General features: G+C 39.0%; 1 protein-coding gene across 2 annotated transcripts in view; it reads left to right on the top strand.

The window, feature by feature from the left end:
- The window catches only part of sorbs2b (sorbin and SH3 domain containing 2b), a 452225-nt gene that overhangs the window by 320070 nt on the left and 111302 nt on the right, over nucleotides 1–20853 (top strand). For both annotated transcript variants that reach the window (XM_073048156.1, XM_073048157.1), the window contains 4 exons: nucleotides 4215–4356; nucleotides 6116–6285; nucleotides 14860–14926; nucleotides 17775–17822. In XM_073048156.1, coding sequence (XP_072904257.1) covers nucleotides 4215–4356; nucleotides 6116–6285; nucleotides 14860–14926; nucleotides 17775–17822 — 427 coding nt within the window. The remainder of the gene's footprint in view (nucleotides 1–4214; nucleotides 4357–6115; nucleotides 6286–14859; nucleotides 14927–17774; nucleotides 17823–20853) is intronic.

Below are 20853 nucleotides of genomic sequence, written 5' to 3'. Positions count from 1 at the left end.
ATTAGGTCAGTATTGAGAGGAGTATTAAATACCATAGGGTGCGTGAGGTTTGATAAATTCCCAGGGCAGGGTGAGATCTATACCAGGTTGCTATGGGAATCAAGGGAAGAGACAGCTGAGGCCCAAATACAGATTTTTTTATTTCCATTAGCCACAGGCAAGGTACCAGCAGACTGGGGAATTTATTGAAGAAGGGCTGCATAGATAAGCAAAATAACTACAGACTGGTGAGCCATGCGTCAGTGGTAAGGAAAATATTAGAAAAAATCCCAAGGGATAGGATTTGATGTGAATTTGGAAAGCAGGGTCTAATTAAATATAGATACACAAAATGCTGGAGGAACTCAGCAGGGCAGGCAGCATCAATGGAAATGAACAAACAGTTGACATTTTTGACCTATACACTTTATGGGGACTGGAGAAGTAAAGAGAAGATGCCAGAGTAAGAAAGAGAGGGGAGAGCAAGGTGATAAATGAAGCCAGGTGACTGATGGGGGTGGTGGGGATGAAGAAGGAAGAAGGAGATGATGGGTGGCAAAGGCTAGAGAAGAAAGAAAATGATAAGAGAGGAGAGTGGACAATGGGAGAAAGGGAAGGAGGAGGGGCACTGGGGGAGGTGATAGGCAGGTGAGGAGAAGTAGCAAGAGGCCAAATTGGGCAATAAAAGAAAAGGAAGGGGGACAGAAAAAAATTACTGAAAGTTGTTGAAATCGATTTTCATGCCATCAGTTGGGGGCTACCCAGACAGAACTAGGTGTTGTTCCTCCAACCTGAGAGTGGCCACATTGTAGCAGAAGAGGAGGCAGTGGACTGACACGTTGGAGTGGGTATGGGGATCGGAATTAAAACGGTTGGTCACTGGGGAAATCTGTGTTTTTGCAATCGAGCAGAGGTGCTTGACAAAGCAGTCACTCAGTTTATCTTGGATCTCAACAATGTAGAGTAGGCTGCAGTGGGAGCATGAGATATAGTAGATGACCCCAACAGATTCAAGTTGAAGTGTTGCCTCACTTGGAAGGACTGGTTGGGGCCCTAATGGAGGTGAGAGAGGACGTGTATGGGCAGGTGTAGCACTTCTATTGCTTGCAGGGTTTAGTGCAAGGAAGAAGATTAGTGGGGAGGGATGAATGGGCAAGGGAATCATGGAAGTAACAATCCTTGCGGAGAGTGGAGAAAGGGGTGAGGAGATTAAAATGTGTCTGGTGATAAGGTCCCACTGAAGATGGCGGAAGCTGCAGAGAATGAAATGTTGTATGTGGAGGCTCATGAGGCAGTAGGTAAGGATGAGGAACTCATGATGTAACTTCCGGTCAAGATGGTGCCAGCAAACAAGGATTCCTCAGCCAACATCTTCCAGATAGTCAATCGTTTCAGCTTTTCTCCTTCTTTCATTCATTCTTTCTCCCTTAGTTTTGTTTTTTAAACTGTTGGGGTCTGTGAGTTTGATCAAGTGAGCTAGCACTCTGCTGTCCTCGAGAAAACTCCAGGAGATAAATACGAGCACGAGCTACCCTGAGGAGAAGCTCAGAGACAAGATGAAGGACCGTGATTGACTATGTTTCTTGCTGATTAAAGCACCAAGGAAGATTGAACCTTCAAGGCAAATGTAGAGGAGAGTGAGTGGTTCTTGGAGGAATCGCTGCTGTCGACGGGGCCACTGGTTGACATCGCTGACGTCGGAGGGGCTGCTGGGTCCCATTACTCTAGATGTTATCAAAACTCTGAGCTTTATGGATTGGACTGGAGTTGAAAGTAACTAGTTCATATTGGCCTCTTCTACTTCTGTGTTTTTTTCCGTGTTCTCCCCATTCATTGTTGCGGATTGGCGTTTGGGTGATCTGTTAGTTTTTGTGCAAGGGAGGGGTTGGGTGTGCTTGGAGTTCGTGAGTTTTTGTTTATTTTCATGTGGGGGTGGATTGATGTCTTTCTGTCAACTAATATGGTTTTCTGTTTATATGGCTGTCTGGAGAAGACAAGTTTCAGATTGAACCTTTCAACTCTTATCACTGTTGAGACAACGGGAAGATGGGCTGAACACAGATATCCAGGAAATGGCGAAGGGGGTGCGGGCATCATCAATGGTGGAGAAAAGAAAACCCTGTTATTTAAAGGAGGAGGACATTTCTGATGTCCTGGAAAGAAAGCCTTATCCTGGGAATAGATACGGCAGCGATGACGGAACTGAAAAAGGGGAATTGCATTTTTACAGGAGATGGGGTGGGAACAGGTATAGTCAAGATAGTCATGGGAATTGATGGGTTTATAAAATATGTTGGTTGACAGTTTGTTTCCAGAGATGGAGACAGAGAGATAGAGAAAGTAGACAATGGTGTCAGAAATGGACCAAGTGAATTTACGGACAGGGTTGAAGTTGGAAGCAAAGTTAATTAAACTGATGAGCACAGCGTGGGTGCATGAAGCAGCACCAATGTAGCCGTCAATGTAGCACACAAGAGTTGGGGAGCTTTCCCAGGGAAGGCTTGGAACATGGACTGTTCCATATAGCCATCAAAAAGACAGACATTGCTGGGGCCCATGTGGGTGCCATGGTTAAACCCTGAGTTTGGAGAAAATAGGAGGAGCCGAAAGAGAAATTGTTGAGGATGAGAACCAGTTCTGTCAGGAGTCAGTGGATGGTGGTGGAGGGGAACTGCTGGGTCTGTTGTCAAGAAAGAAGCAGAGAGCTTTAAGGCCTTCTTGATGGGGGATAGAAGTGTATAGGGACTGGACATCCATGGTGAAAATGAGCAGTCAAAAGAAGGGAAATGAAAGTTGTTGAGACTGAGACTATGAGAAGTGACGTGGATGGAGGTGGGAAGGGACTGAACTAAGGGGGATAGAATGGTGTCAATGTATGTGGAGGTGAGATTAGTGGAGCAGGAGTAGACAGAAACAATAGGCTTTTCTGGACAGACAGGTTTGTGGATCTTGGGTAGAAGGTAGAAACAAGCAGTGTGGGTTAAGGGAGCTATGAGGTTAGTGGCAGTGATGGATTAAAAATAGCTTGGCTTTGTGTGAGAAAATCCTACCTGATTAATCTGAGTGAGCTTTTTAAGGAGATAATTAAAAAGAGTGATACTAGTGCTGTACACATTACTATATGGATTTTAGTAAGGCATTTGACAAGAGTCCACATGAAAGACTAATCTAGAAGGTTAATGCACATGGAATCCAATGTGAATTAACGAATTGACTTGGTGATGGGAGGCAGAGGATAGTGGTTGATTGGAATATTGTGATGAGCGGTGTACTGGAATGATTGGTAATAGGGCCTTTAATGTTGATATTTTACATTTTGGATATGACTATAGGGTATAAGTTTGTGGATGACACAAAAGTTGGTGGTGTTGTGGATAATGAGTAAGTGTCTATAGCTATAGAAAGATATAGATCAGATGAAAAGTTTAGTGGAGCGTTGACATTTAAACAGGCAAGTCATAGAAGGGTACTATGTGGTCAAATGGGATAGGTATAGATGGACAAGAAAGTCAGCATGGATGTGGTGGGCCAAAGGGCCTATTTCTGTGCTGTACAACTCTATGAAATCTTACAAGTTAAACCAGGTACCCATGAAAATATCAAGATGTCGTGTTTAGTCGAATGACCTGATGAAGGGTCTCAGCCCGATACATTAACTGTACTCTTTTCCTTACATGCTGCCTGGCTTGCTGAGTTCCTCCAGCATTTTGTGTGTGTTGCTTATTTTATCAAGTGTCATTATTTATCCCAGTCTAACCCAAGTTTCTTTCAGTAGATGTGGAAGGACTGACTGTATGAAATGTCAAGAAAAAAATTTAATTTTGTTTTCGGTGTAACTAATCTTCCTTCATTTTGGCATAACTGTTGCTAGTATTGTCAGAATCGGAAATGCAATTGAAATAAAACTATATTGAGGGAGATGGGAGCAGAGGTGGCAGCGTGTGACAGAAATGCTATAACTGCCTGGAAAATTGTAATTCTGTGTGAAAGTATCTCTGTGGAACTAGGAATGCTTATGGGTAGAGTAGAAGTCTTCGCCATGTATTGCCTGAGCAATTTTACTGATTGGCTAACACTCAATACTCACTTTGACCTGTGTACTTTTCTGTGGATACTAATCACATCACTACTGTTGCCTTTTCTGGAATACAGTCTTTATCACTTTGATTACAAAGGTGTACGAATACATTGCTAGCTGTTAACCACAGGCTGATTTGTTTTCACTCCACACACAGATGACAGTCAATGGGAATTCTGCTGCTGACAGAAGCAGTCCTATGAGTTATTTGCAAAGACCTTTCTCTCCGTCATCAGCCTACACTTCATTATCTTCAGTAAATCCAAGCATTGGTGTAATGCAGCACAGCAGAACAATGGGTAAGCCTTTTCTCTGCAATGTTTACATGGTGAAATAATGAATAATCTTCAAAACGTGGCCATTATTTCAGAACAATAACCTGCATTGTTCATTTGTCTTGAATGCAAAAATGTGGCTGTAGTCAATACAGTTTGATCTCAGTAGCACAATAAAGTGGTATTGTAATAAAGAAATAGTTGAATTTATATCAGATCTGTATTTCAATAAAATTGAATATTGAAGAGTATTCTTTAAAATATTTATTAAATATCTGTTGACACGCCATTGTCCATGGGATTAAGGTATTATGGAAAGAGCAGACGTTGCTGGAAGATGGGCTACAATAACATTGACATTAATTGCAGTTTGACATTGGGACTGCAGTTCTGTGGCTCTATTTGTTTGCATAGGCAGGAGACATAGTTGTGCTGTAGGTAGTGCAGTTGTCTCAAAGCTCCAGCATCCAGATTCAATCTTGATCCCCAGTCTTGTCTATGTGCAGTTTTTACTCCCTGTGACAGCATGGTTCTCCTTCTGGGCAACAGTTCCCTCTCACATCCCAATGCTTATTTGGAATGATGTTGATGGCAGAGATGTTGTTTGTCAGATAGCTCAGTCCTCCAGCGTGATTGTAAAGGTACCACGGAGATTAATGGAGTACTTCTCCATTCATTTTAATAGTTTGAAAATCCATTTTGCAGGATGATTTTCACATCTTGAGGGTTGGTGTGGCCTTGGAGTGCCAACAGGCCTTCTGTGCTGTAGGACTTCATGACCTGAAGGCATTCTGGTTATTATGTGAATTATGTGCTTTAACTTTTTTCTAGTTCAGGTAGCTGGTAAAAGAATCCTTGGGATGGAGCTGGTGTAAAGGTTAATAGGCATGTATAAGAGAGAAGATTACAGGGAACCAAGTGGGCTTACAGGACAGAAGGGGTATCCTCACAGCTAACACGGTTCGATGAGTCAAATGGCCTTCTCCAAGGGAATATGGAATCAGTCTCTTTTACATTGTTTCCTTGTTTCTTTATGACATTGGAGAAGATCACAGCACATTAAGTATGTTGGGCTATTAGAATTTTTCACTCTGGCTATGGAGTCTGACTATAAAGCCTTTTGAGGCTTTAGAATCACAGAACCCAAAAACAGGTCTTTGGCATGCCATATTCATAGCAATAGTTGAGTCCTCATTCAACAAGAAACCATCCACATTTATCACAATCTTCTTATGTGCATATACTGTGTGGTCCATCTTTTTCCAGAAAGACTATGACTGGATAGTTTCCTTTGATCCATATTTCAAGTATTCATGAGAATAGAAATCCAGATAGCTTAATTGAGGGCAAAATCTGAAAATGCTAAACACCTGTCAATTAAGTGAAATATAGTAACACCACCCCCCATTTCAGTATATATCAAAATAAATATGTTTATCTTAACGTGCTAGGGAAGTGCTAGAAAGAATGAGACAACAGCAGATGCAGTGAATGGATACTTCCAGAGTTTCAATTTGAATCCCAAGATGAAATTGAATTTGAGCTAGTTTTGCTGCAATAATTATGAAATGGATATTAAATTCATTTTCAAATTTTACGAGAAGCAAGAATTTTCCTGGTAATTTTAAGCTAAGGTAATTGAAGCAGGAAAAGACAAGCATCCTCTAGTGAACCGGACAATGGGAAAAGTTTGTTTGGTTTACTGCATCACTAAAAGATGCATCTAATTGAGAGTGTAAAGGATTTGTTTCTTACATTACTTCATTTTTTTCTTTCCCCACAGAAAACCTAAGTATATCTCAGCAAAGCAAGTCTCCTGGTGCAGATATAATGAGCATAGAGCCAGTTTATAGAACATCAGAAGAGGAAAAGAAAGTAACTGTAATTAAGGCACCACATTATGCAGGAATTGGCCCAGTTGATGAATCTGGAATACCTATAGCCATAAGAACGGTAGGAACAAATTCATCATTTGCCTCCTCTTCTTTTGCTTTCAGTTCTTTCTAATTATTTCTTCAGATTTCTTCATCAGGTGTATCTTAGTCCATTTGTAGTCACAAGGAATAATGAATGAATAAGGTTTGCATTAAAATCCAATTCTCCATAAATCAGTCAAAATAGATAATAAAAAAAACTTGCTGAAATCATTGGAGACCATCTTAGTGTTATGACGTCCATTTTTCAGTTCCACAAGTCTGCATAGTTGATTGCACTAAGCATGGAATATCATAAAAATTTGGCCCCACTTACATCAAAAGAACCAACTTTTAGAAGCACGCAGCTTCTATTAGAGCAGGGGTTACCAACTTTATTTATGCATAGACCCCTGTCACTAACTGAGGGGGGAGAGGAATCTGTGGACACCAGGTTGGGAATCCCTGTATCAGATGATCAATTCATTCATTCATGCTCTCAAGCCATTTGTTAAGAAGAGCACAATACCAGGTGGGTCACTTAGTTTTTACAGTCTGATGTCCAATTCAGTAAAATGATTAATGATCTAATCTCGCCCTCAGTTCCACTTCCCTGTCTGTTTCCCGTAACCTTGGACTCCATCAACAGACTAATATCTACCCATTTTGATCTTAAATGTATTCAGTAATTCTTGGGTGAGGAGCTTCAATGTTTCACAGTCCTCTGACAGAAATATCTCCTCACCTCTTAAATGGCTAACCACATGGTCTTCAAATGTGCCCCCTCATTCTAGATCACTCAAGAAGAGGAAATATCTTCTCAGCGTGTACCTGCCAAACCCATCAGAAGCTTGTATTTCACAGATTAACTTTTATTTTTCAATACTCTGATTCTGGCGGCGTGTCCAATTGTAGCAGCTTCTAAGGGGTCAACAAGAGGTGCTACTGTCATATTCCAATGTATTTTTAATGATTGCAAGATCCTGCTGAACATTAACAGCTTGAACTACTCCCATCAGTGAGTTGCTTGCTGCTGGAGAAAATGAAGGAGCTGTGCAGCCTGCTGCTGCTTGAGTCGAAGGAAGCTTACAGCCTAACGGCTAGTGACCATCTTGGTCCTTTTTCTTGTGATTGCAAGGTCCTTTTTGGACATTGTTAATGTGGTATGCTGGAAGTTCAGTTTGGTGATTTATTGGCAGTCTGATGGCGTGGTTGCTGCATGGCCTTGGTCATGGTGAGGACAAGGCCTCAAGCCACAGTGTCAACTGTTTACAGTCACCAAAGGAGAGGCATCATAGCTGGCGCACTCCACTGAGGGCAGTCTGGTGTGGCATCCAGGCTGTAGTCGGTGCTGCCCTCCCCCCAGTGTTCGCTTGGTGGAAGATGAGCTGTATTGTGGTCAATTGCAGATTTCTGTGGCATTCAGTGGGACTCGGGGCCTCAAGTCATGGGGTTGCTTGTTTGGAGCCGTGAGGGGAAAGGCATCAGAGCTGGTACACTCCACTGGGGGCTGGAGTTGGTGCTGTTTTTCCCCCTCCCCCCAGTATTTCCTCAGCAGAACAGTCTGGATTATATACATATATACTTCACACGATTGTATTACTGATATCCAATGTTCATTTGCTATCTTGTTTGTGCGAGGGTTATGCCTCAAGTGTTTACAGCCACCAGGCGAGAGAGGTGTCAGAGTCAGTGCGCTCCACTGGGGTTGGTGTGGCGTGGTGTCCACTGGAGTCGGTGCTGCCCCCAGTGTTCACTTGGCAGAAGACAAGCTCTATTGCGGTGGTCTGCAGAATTGGTAGTGCTAAGAGTGGCTGGATCTTTCTATCTTATAAGTGCTATGTGCGCTTTGTGCTGTGTGTGACTGTTGGTACTGCGTTTTGCACCTTGACCCCACAGTAATGCTGTCTTGTTTGGCTGTATTCATGAGTATTCATGTATGGTTGAATGACAATTAAATTTGAATTGAATTGAAATCCGTGCAGCTTTGTGCTGTAAGGCAATCCTATTGGCCTAGAATCAACCTAATGAAATCTTGTCTTTTTTCTTCACTTTCATAACTAGTATATTTGCGTCAATTAATCATACCACAATTGTACGGAAATATGCAGGTGAGGGTCTATCACTGTCCTGTACAGCTGTAACATTTCTCACCTTATACATTCCATCTCCTTTGTAATAAAACAAATCAGTCAATTACTTTTCCTAATTACTTGTTATACCTTCATCCCATCTCTATTTCATCTTCTATTTCACAGATTTTTTGTGATCACTTTCCATTTAGTCACTCATCTGCTTTCTCTCTTTTACACTCTTTCTGCAAAGATGGATAACCTCACATTTCCCTTCAATCTCCATCTGTCAAAATTATCATATGAAGAGTGTTTGATATCTGGATCTGTATTCACTTGAACTTGGAAGAATGAGGAGTGACATTGAAACCTGTCGAATGGTGAAAGGCCTTGACACAGTGGACGTGGAGACGATATAATCCTGTGGTGGGAGACTCTAAGGCCAGAGGACACAGCCTCAGAATAGAGGGGCATCCTTTTAGAACTGAGATGAGGAGGAATCTCTTTAACTAGAGAATAGTGCATCTGTGAAATTCTTTGCCGCAGGCAGCTGTGGAGGCCAAGTCTTTATTTAAGGTAGAGGGTAATAGATTCTTGATTAGTCAGGACATGAGGGGATGCGGGGAAAAGGCAGGACATTGGAGCTGAGAGGACAATTGGATTGGCCATGATGAAATGGAGGAGCAGAATGGATGGACTACATGGCTTAATTCTGCTCTTCTATCTTATGGTCCTATCATCCTTGTGAATCTATTTTGCTTTTTGTTCTATATTGTTAAGTTTTCTTTATCATATTATTACCGCTTTTAGAACTTCAAATGTGGTGTAACTGAGGATTCATAAAAAGTCAATGCGGTTGCTGCGCTTCTTTTCTAGGAATCAATCTCAATTCTTTGTTTCCTTTTTTAATGGCCCAATTAACCTGCATTGTTACTTTAAGTGGTTTGTGTGTTTAATACCTACATCCCTTGGGGTCTTTTATGTTATTACTAAGTCCTATTATCCAAGCACCATAAATCCTCTTTCTCCTTCCTGCCAAATCCACTGCTTCAAATTTTATTTATCTTGAAACTATTTTCCATTGCTCATCCATCTGCAAAAAATTAATTCCTTTTTGTATTTTATTTAAATACTTCCTTCTATTCCTGATTCAAATTTGTTGTCATTTGCAAATTTAAAAATTATACTTTCAATTTCAGGATCAAAATTGTTGGTACAAATTGTAATCACCAGGGCTTTCAGCACCAATATGTGTGGTCTGGGTCACTAGCCTTAACCTTGACTTTATTATTTTCTGTGTTGTAATTAGCTTGCTACTCTGTTACACCTCCTCTGACTCTGCACACTCTGACTTGAGTCCAAATGGTTGTTATTGCCAGTTTTAAGAGGTGTTATATTAAAGTAGCTCATGATTACAGCATCTCCTATTAAAGTAAAACATATTCAACAAGTTTTTAGTTAGTTAGTGACAAGTTAGTGATTTTTATTTGTAATAAATTAACACATTTAATAGTTCCATCAGTGAATCTTCCTGTCATTTCTTTTTATCTCTGACCTTTCTGTAATATTGCTATACTTATTGCCATTATCTTGCAATAATTTAATAAATGTTCCAGTTCTACTTCTCCATTATTTAACAAAATATTGCCTGAATATCAAAGCACCTGTCTTGGACTATTATGACTCATGGGAGATCTGTTTCCTACACCACAATCATCTTGCTCTATGTTGGCACCAAATATTTATTCCTATCATTATAGTACCTCTGATATCAGTAGTAACAGTTCCTTTAGGCACACAATTGAATTATCAGATGCCAGATGTCTTGTTAATGAGTAAAATTAGGATAAGACTGCAAAGTTTAATTCCAGACTGAGAAACTTCCTTGGACTTAAAACTGTTATATTGCCTGTTAATGTAAAGCTGACATTAATTTATCCCTTCTTTTCCACTTCTAATTTTTAAATTAGCTTTGATTCAATACAGATTAAAAAAAACAAAATATAATCTTGGCAAAGCACCTTCTTCTGTAATCAAAAGGGTTTTAGGCATTGGACAGTTTTCAAAAACTGTCGCTGATATCATCATTGTCAACATCATCATTATGTGCCATGCCATATGACGTGGGTGATCATGGTCATGACCATGATTGTTCTTGGCAATTGAAATCATCAGAGGTTTTACATTCTCTCACTGTCACAATCTAGGGTATGTGCAGATTGGATCACTGGTGTCCTATCCGTACACTCCTCAGTCAGATCTGGATGATGGTAAATACACTGCAATTAAGTTAAATGCTTTATTTGGAACACTTAACATTCTGAGCCAAGTATCCATAAGAAACTGCATAAGCCCGTAAGCTTTCTTTGTGATATAAAAAAGGAAAAAAAATTGTGGTTTCTTGTCTTTTGAAAGATACACCCTTCAAGTAGATGAGGATTTGCTGTGAACCAGGTGCAGGAGATTTTATATTTCCTTCATAAGTGTTTCTACACAAATACCTGCTGTGTGTATAAAAGAACATCTTTACATCAATTACTAACACAAAACAAATAAACATGTCTCTACCTACGGTAACCTTTCTTCTCCTTACATAGCATATCAATAATTTGCTGTAAGAATATTCTCTGCTGTACATATATTCTTGAACATTCTGCTTTCATTGATCTTCGAGGAAGAATTTTTCAAAGACTTAATTGTCATTTAAAAAAACCTTTGTATCATCTCTTTCTTAAATAAGCAACAACTAATTTTAATATAGTGACCATTATTTCTAGATTCTTTCACAGGTGATAGCATCCTCTTCATATGCACACTGTCAAGACCCCTGGGGATCTTCTATACTCTTCTAACTTCAAATTATTATGTGCCCAATCTGTCCAATTTTTCCACATGATACAACCTCTCAATTCCAGGTTGAGTTATCTAGTAAAGTTTATTATTCATCTTCTAATGCATTAAATATTTCATTGAAAAGAGTGATCAATATTTTCACAGTACTTCAGACACTGTCTCACCAATACACCATACAATAGAAGTTTAACCTCCCTATTTATGTATTCAACCCCCCCCCCCCCCCCCACCACCCCAAGAATAAAGCTAACGTTCTGTTAGTTTTTCTAATTATTTCTTGGGTTTGTAGTTTGTAAGTCATGCATGAAGAAATCTGGGTCCCTCTGCACCTTAGAACTCTGCAATTTCTCACCAATTGGATAACGTTTCAAGGGTGGCTCAGTTGCGTAGCATCAGTGATCACCAATCAGGGTTCGATTCCCGCCGCTGTCTGTAAGGAGTTTGTACGATCTCTGAGTGGCTGCATAGGTTCCCTCCAGGGTGCTCCCCTTTCCTCCCACTTTCCAAAGATCGTTGGTGAGGACTAGTGAGTTGTAGGCATGCTGTGTTGGTATCAGGCACATAGCAACAATTGTGGGCTGCACCAGCACAAACCTCAGGCAGTGTTCATCGTTAACATAGAACAACACATTTCATTGTATGTTTCAATGTACATGTGACAAATAAAGGTAATGTACTGGTTAGGCACAGGACTACATTCAGCCAGAGACTCATTCTACCGAGATGTAACACTGAGCGTCCTAGGAAGTCATTCCTACCTGTGGACATCAAACTTTACAACTCCTCCCTCGGAGTGTCAGACATCCTGAGCCAATAGGCTGGTCCTGGACTTATTTTCACTTGGCATGATTAACTTATTTTTATTTAATTATTTATGGTTTTATATTGCTATATTTCTTCACTATTCTTGATTGGTGCGGCTGTAACGAAACCCATTTTCCCTCGGGATCAATAAAGTATGTCTGTCTGTAATCGTTCTTTTCTTTAAATTTATCCTAACCCTTTCCTGCCAAAATGGAAGTTTCACATTTTCCCACATGACACTTCATTTGCCTCATCTTTGCCCACTCAATCTATTTATATTCCTTGTAGCCATCTCTTGTCCTTTTCAAAACTTTCTAAATGGTTTACGCGTAATTGACTGAGTTGAGAGAAAAGTTTCCCGAGGCAGTCTGTTCAGATTCCGATCCTTAACTTACTTCTGCTTACATCGGTGGGTACGTAAGTAAAAAGTTTGTACGTCTTCTCTGTGAATGCATCAGTTTTCTCAGTGCTCCAGTTTCCTCCCACATTCCAAAGACATACTGGGTTAGGTTAATTGGTCAATTTAGATTGTTTTGCGATTAAGCTAGGGTTAAATAGATGGGTTTCTGGGCAGTGGGGCTCGTTAGGCCAGAAGGGCCTGTTCCACACTATCTCTAAATAAAAAAAATAAATAAATATTGAAGTATTATGAAAGCATGTTCATCCAGGCTTAATATTAAATCACAGGCAGCTTTGTGTCTTTGTCTCACATTTGCCAGCAACTGGACTGTGATTGTCCCGAGTACTATCAGAGCATACCTAAATCCAGCAGACTGATACTGATATATTTTCTAACTTCACAACATTAAAGTAATTCAAAGGAAAACAAGAGAGCTGAGAGATGTGAGTCTTAGTTTGTGTTTATCTTAAGCAAAGGGTGGGTGGGTGTGTGTGTTAAAAACCTGTAATGAATTATTTAAGTAAACAAGAATGCTTAATCAACAATATATTTACAAGATTGCTCAAATATTGCTGAAATATTAAATACACAAGTGTTTATTCCACAGTCATGGTCAGGATGCATACAACACATTTTTGTATTATTGCATTCAACTTGGACAACTATTGTTAGTTTGATGTTTGGTTCAAAGTGTGAAACAATATCCCTACATTTAACAAAACAGTATCTATTTCAGAGTTGAACAACTATTTTCAGAGGAAGACTTGCAGTTCACCCGGAGTTCACCCTAGTTATTAATTGGTGGTTTGTGCTTGCCTGTCGTCATAGCTTTTCTTGTCACTTCTTATTTAAGTTGGCCATTTATGAAAAAAATACTTCAATGAAGATTGAAGTGTCAATACAGACACTGACTTTTATCTCAAAATTCATCTCTGGTCAATCGAACACAATATGGCTTAGAATAGCATCAATGCTGAGGACAAGGCTTGGTTGTTCAATGGATGTTGTAGGCAGTGCCCATCTACATTATCTAATTACATTTGGCTAATCAGGTTTGTCTTACAAATCTGGAACAGGTAAGTTTAGATGTGAGCAGTGAATCAGTTATTGGGCTACTCAATACAATATGTAGAAGGAGATGAGAGTTGAAATATATATATAGCTAGGGAAATCAAGCTACATTAATAATGAATGCAGTACAATGCTTTGCAAGGACTGAAGGGTTACGACACTAAAGAGATCTGAAAAATTATTTGTATTCAACAAAATTGGCAAGGTTGAAAGGTAATTTAGTTCAGGTCTTCACGATTATAAAGGTTCGTCTATTCAAGTATGGATTAGGAGAAATCTAGTTAGCTAACCACAAATAAAAGTCACAAATGGAAAATGAAGCTGATTGCAAAGTGTAAACATTTCCATCATAGCCTTCAAGAATATTAAAGAGAGGGGAACTAATTGAGTATGAGGGGAATGTGTTGAGTTGAGAATGTTTATGAATGAGTTTACTGACAATTGAGCAAATAAGAAATTTCTGTTCACATAGTTTTGTCATACTTAGAAACAAGCAATCAGATTCCTGCTCTGCAAAATGAATACAATAAATAACCGTATTTATTGAAGCAGGATGAATGGAACACTATCAACAAAATTTAAAAGTAATAAATCTTTCCAAATTTGAGGAAATAATATATGAATTTATGGAAGGAAAGAGATTGTTATGTTCTAATAACTTGAGATGTATTTTTAATTAAGTCATTTTATTTTCATTGTATTTAACTTGACAGCATAATAAATTCAAATTAAATTTTTGTTACATTTTATCATTTTGTGAACCAACCATTTATCTCTGAGCCTCAACATGTGAGCTCCAGCAGGTTATTTGGTCATAGAATATATCACAGTCTGATTGTGGAGTCATATTGTGCAGTGTTGCTTACAGCAGCCATGCTTGGTGATTAATTCCCATTCCTTAGCCCAGGGGCATTGAGGTCATCTTGCATTGCCTGAAATATCAGCTGCAAATATTTTAGGTACCAACCAGGAATTAGACTGTCTGCACCAATCTAATCACTTGGATCTTTGGGGACAGGAATTATACCCTAATCCATCACTGCTTTCACTTTTGCATCCTGGGTAAACCTCAATATTTGACTATTCTGAATGGGGCAATGAAGATGCCTATACATGAGTAGGAGCTATTTTGTAGGTGACCAGATTTCCCTATGCAGCTCAGAACTTTCAATACTCATGATATGAAGCATTGTCACAGCTTGCCCGCTCTCTGAGCTTCATCCATCACTATATACAGTTCATCGACAATTCTTCAAGTGTGTTCAATGCAAAGCATATAGGATCAGATAATTGGAAAAAGAAATCTTGTGTAGAAAAGCAAATGTCCACTGAATTTTGTGAGCAGAATAAAGAAAGTAATTGGGAGTATCCATCAATATTTGGCAACTAATTCAAACTTTTATTTTTAATCTAGACAGTGGACCGACCCAAAGATTGGTACAAGACAATGTTCAAGCAAATACATATGGTGCACAAGCCAGGTACATTCAAAATTGAAGTTGATTTAATGAATCTACTTTTTGAAATCAGTTGGTGAACCTCTGTGTTCTGGTTCTGCGGCACATTTCTAAATAATCATTTTGTATTTCTTTATCAACTCTTACTTTCAATATATTTTCCATGATGTCTCACAGAGACGCAAGTTAAAAATGGATACCAAGTCCAATAGGTAGAAATGAAGTGAGATAACGAGAAGGTTATTCTTGGAGACTGATTGAAAGATGATGGTTGTTTATGGGGGGGGGGGGGGGGGGGGTTGGGGGAGTTAATCGGAGAAAATTCGAAAACAAAAGTTGTAAAGTGCCAAATAGTGGCAAAAATTCGGGGAGACTGAGAAGTTAACATTGGGGAAGGTTGGAAAGATAAATATGAGGCTATGAATGGACTTAAACATAAGGACGCAAACTTTAATGTTCTGGCAACCAAAAGCCAGTAAGGACAGGAATGTGGAACAGACAGAATTTGTTGCAAAATCAGTGACTGCACTTGAGTTTTTATTATGTTAATTTTGCTAAGGATGGAAAATAGATGACTGGATATTGAAGTAGTTGAATCTAGAATTTGTACACTTGAATGAATGCTGGCAACAACTAGAGAGGATGAAGCAAAGACCAAGTTAGTAACGTTGCAGTGATGCAAGTCAATCCTTTATACAGTATATTTCTAATGTATGAATTAGACTGCCAAGTAGCTGTCATCTTGTTTTGGCCTGATGATAAATCAAAATTGCTGCAGTCATTTCTAAACTTTATTGTCAGATTTAAATATCGCTCAGCAGTAGAATGAAAATCTGTTGGAAAGCATTTTTTAATGACAAGTCATTTTTACTTCTATGGAGCTAACCGTCATGTATTCATGAGCTTTAAAATAAATTCACTGAAGCAAACCTCCAGTTAGCCTTTTCCTTTGTAATTATGCAGTATTTTCTATCCAAAGGATCATTCCATTTCACTCAGTATCAGAAAATTTTATTGGCCAATTTTTTTTAGGGCTTTCAGATGCTCAAAATAAAGTGGCAACAGCTGTTATATCAAGTTTATTTTCAAACTAAACAATGGACACCAGCTGTGAGTGAGTGACCCTGTGCTTATTATCTTGCCCTTACCAAAGTAGAATGCTGGATACTGGGCAAGATTGGAACCAGCTTCTTAATTATGCTCTTTCGTGAAGTTCTTTGGTCTTCTGAGAAGTCAGTCTTCTACTGCAATGAATTGAACACTAATTTTCCTTTCCTTCAAAACTTTTCCACAAGCCTATTTTACAAACTGATCCAGCCCTTTAATTTGTAAGAGAGAATCCTTCTCTGGCAATTCTTGGAGGTAAAGCACATCTGCCACAGCCATCAGAAAATTAGCATAATCGAGAACATGAACTATTCTTTTATGTATTCCATAATACTTTATGGGATAATTGGCTGGGTGATGTGCTGATTGTAAAATTGATTTGAAACAACCAAGTTCCTTATTATAGAATTCCTTCAGGGAGGCATTGTTATGTTACCATGCAGTATGCACCTGTATGTTCAAATTTGCTTTCATTTTATTGCATTGTTGTTTTACACGTTTGTTATAGTTTGAAGCTTGCTATGTTCCATGCTTGATTGAACCATGAGAAATAGTACATTTTCTGTTTTATGTTAAAGGAAGAACTTGAGAATGTGAATTAGAAGCAGGAATAGCCCCAGAATCTGCTCCACTATTAAATAACATCACAGATGACCTTAGTCAGAGTCACCTCCCTGCGCTGTCCCCAAATTTTAAACATAATCTGTTAAACTGTCTTGAAAATATTCAGTAAGTGAACCTCCTTTGCACCTGTATATTTCTGAGACCAATTTATTCCTACTCTGTTTTCTGAATGATGATCAATTCACTTGAATGTGTTACTTCCAATACCATTTTCTTTAAAATCAGAGTATGTGATATTGGGAGTAAGACATACCTATCTTACTAGGTATAGGTATACCTATAGGTATAGATACCTATACCTATATGGCAACTTTTCAAAGACTTTCCAAAAGTGGAACTGCATCGCATGTATTATTTCCTCCTACTTATTCTGCTATTTGCAGCTTAAAAGAAAACAAATTTGTTGAGCATAGTTATGCTTTCATGAATTTGGATGCCTTAATGCCACATTGCTGCTTCAGAACTCTAGTGACCTGGGTTCAATCATGACCTTGTGTGTGGAGTTTGCAAGTTCTTCCTCACAGCATGACTTTCCACTTAATGCTCTGTTTTCAAAGACATGCTGGTTGGTAAGTTTATTGACTTCTGTAAATTCCCTGCAGTGTAGGTGGATGGCAAGTAGGGAGTTGATTGGTCTGTCAGAATAAAACAAGTGGATTTGTGCAGATAGGTGCTTGATGGTCAGAGCAGATACATTAAGCTCAGGGGCCTGTTACTGTCTGCATGACACTGGCTCTCACTCCCTGATGATCCTGCCCTGTCTTTAGTTTCCAAGTTCTTTCCTCCAAGCTCCTAAATAAGAAATACTAGCATTTCCCCTACTGTTAATGTCAAATGAGCTGATACTGTAGGTTAATAAATTATGCATTGATGTTCAAAATACCATGCTGGAATGCATTTGGCCAAAGAGGAGTTATAGACACAATGTACAGTAATTCAGAAAGAGTGGATAGGCGTTTTTGATAATTCATTCTCCAAGGGCGGGTTCCCCTACTCAGAAGCGCAGTCAGCTTAAGAAGATGCAGAAATATGAAACATGGTCAGTCTCATAAGAATGAAAGTGCAACTGTTGGTCCAGTTCCTTCAGTGCTGGTGGCTGGCAGTAAATCATATTCAACATTCCTTTTTATTTTTTTAACAGATGATGATACAGATGCATTCAATGCCACATATGCATATGTTTATCCTGGTAAGAATTTTATGTTATGCTTTTAGGTCTCAAATTGAACTCACAATCTGCTGTTCCAATTGGATCACACTGTCCTATTCAACATATATGTAAATGTGACATGTCTAATATTCTTTGTCCAACAGACTCTCATTACTTATCTGCCTTTCATTGATTTTGCACTAAACATGTTCCTTTTATGGCACAAGCTTTAATCAAGCCTAACACCACAAACTGCTGGACATGGTCCTCTCTACAAGTCCCTCCACATCAATGACATTGCTCACTAATAATTACTATTCCGGAGTCAATTAATTTCTTTAACTAGTTTTAAAGATTTAAGATTAATTAATAACAAGTAGAAATCAATAGTAGTTTTTTTTAAAGATTTCAACATATGTTAATACTATATTAAACCAGAATAAATAAAGATTTTTATATTATTACTGAAAGTATTCTGGAATCTAAGGAAAACCATTAAATATTTTTGCTAACTGGATGTTTTTCTGCATAATTTTTTTTTAGTCTCTGCTTTTCCATCACCAAATGTACAGTTTTACTGAGGAAAAAATGAGATATTGGCAACAAAATCTGTAAGGTTGTGAAAGTGAAAATTTGCAAATGCTTATAACTGGAGATAAAGCAAAATTGCTTGATGCACACAAGGTCAATCAGATCTTATTGACTCAAATGGTGCATTGTGAAGATGAGCATTGGAACCAGGATGATTTGTCCCACAGTGGACACCCTAGAGCCAAGAAAGATATAATTGCATATTTTACCTTCACTGTTGTCTATCTAGTGTTGAGTCACAAATTGTTCCTGGAATAGTTGCTACTGTAGAGAGTGACTGTATGCTGCTTTTTTCAATGAATGCTTTTAGCAAATTCATACATAGAAGAATGTAATATCTCAATTGAGAATCCAATTGTGCAATACGTCATGCTGATAATGACATATAGTCATAAAATCTTACATTGCTAGTCTGCAGCTTAGATATGCTTAGAAGGAATAGAGGAGAATTAAAAGAGGACTTTTCTGTCCTGGGTGGAAAAATGCCCTGCCCAAAATTACAATACCTTTTCTTAAAAGTATTACAATTTATTATTTTTCAGAGCTGAAAAGGATATTTAAAGAAAAACAGGGTTTTCAATTCTCTGTGCTCATTGTATAAAAACTCATCTTTGAGTTGTCCATTCATGCTCTAATTGCACAGTATTGGCAATCCAGTAATCAGGTAGCTCAGTAACCTTGCACACTGGTCCTTTCATCACTGATACAGCTTTGATTCTAGTGCAGAGGGATTGGCACTAGAAAATACTTATGTGAAATTTGAACACTCCCACTGCAGTTGATTGCTCATGGGTATAGGCAAGCATCACAAACCATCAGCCACTGGAACTTTGTCTTACTTTGACCTCCCAAGCAATGGAAGAATGAAAATAATGCAGTAAAGATGTTCTGATATGAAGAGACTAATGTGAGTTTCTGAGATTAAAGAAGGATTTAAACTGCAATAAACTTGCAGTACAACTGCTATCTCAACACTGTGGCAGTTAGAAATGTTGTCTGAAGTGGTATCAAACCATAGTTTTGATGCACTCTTCCTCTATCCTGCAGTGATGGTTTTTGCTCTGAAACTTAGTTCTTATCCCATTTACTGCTTTGCTGCAGTAATTTGGTAAGGTTCCACAGTATCTGGTAACTTACCTTTACTCCAAAGAAGCAGCCACCCTTCAAATGACCATGGTTCCCTGATTCACTTGACAATGTAAAAATGGTCAAAAAACATCTTTTCTTGATGTGCACTTCCCAGCAGCAGCCAAAAGGAAGCCCCTGCTCCCTAATCTATTTCATCCATAAACATTCACTGATCTTTTCTAACCACCCCTGCTCCAGCTGAGAATAGCAATAAAAAATGGTCCTTCCTGGTCTCTTTTGCTGCATGCATTATTGCACACTTCACATGACTAATGCATTTGGGGTTAATTTAAGTAGCAATGATAAAGCGCACCATATAATATATATGTGAGCTGCCTTAATGACTATCATCCAGTAGCACTTGCGTCTACAGTGATGAAATGTTTTGAGAGGTTGGTCACGGCTAGAATTAACTCTTGCCTCGGCAAGGATCTGGACCCACTGCATTTTGCCTAATGCTACAATAGGTCTACAGAAGGTGCAAACTCAATGGCACTTCACACAGCCTTAGATCACCTGGACAATACAAACATCTATGTCAGGATGCTGTTTGTTGACTGTAACCCAGTATTTAACACTATCATTCCCACAGTCCTGATGGATAAGCTACAGAACCTGGGCCGCTGTACTTCTCTTTGCAGTTGGACCCTTGACTTCCTACTGGAAGACCACAATCTGTACGGATTGGTAATAATATCTCCTCCTCACTGATACTCAACACTGGTACACCTCAGGGATGTGTGCTTAGCCCATTGCTCTACTGTCTCCAATCCCATGACTGTGGTTAGGTATAGCTCAAATGCCATCTATAAATTTGCTGATGCTACAACCATTGTTGGTAGAATCTCAGATGGAGACAGGAGCAAGATATACCAGTTAATTGAGTGGTGTTGTAGCAACAACATTGTACTCAATGTCAGTAATACCAGAGACATGATTGTGAACTTCAGGAAGGGTAAGGCGAGGGAACACGAACCAATTCTCATAGAGGGATCAGAAGTGGAGACCATGAAATTTCAAGTTCTCGAGTGTCACGATCACTGAAGATCTAATCTGGTACCAATCTGTCGAAGCAGCTATAAAGAAGGCAAGACAGTTGCTATATTTCATTAGCAATTTGAGGAGATTTGGTTTGTCACCTAAAACTCTCAAACTTCTACAGATTCGGAGAGCATTCGGACATCACTGCCTGGTATGGGTGGGGGCTACTGCACAGGATTGAAAGAAGCTACAGAAAGTTGTAAAATTGATTAGCTCCATTTGGGTACTAGCCTCTGTAGTATCCAAGACATCATCAAGGAGCGGTGCATCAGAAAGGTAGCGTCCATTAGTAAGCACCCCCATCGCCCAA

The sequence above is a fragment of the Hemitrygon akajei genome, chromosome 6 (genome assembly GCF_048418815.1).
Source record: "Hemitrygon akajei chromosome 6, sHemAka1.3, whole genome shotgun sequence".
Lineage (NCBI taxonomy): Eukaryota > Metazoa > Chordata > Chondrichthyes > Myliobatiformes > Dasyatidae > Hemitrygon > Hemitrygon akajei.
This window is presented reverse-complemented; position numbering and strand designations above follow the sequence as displayed.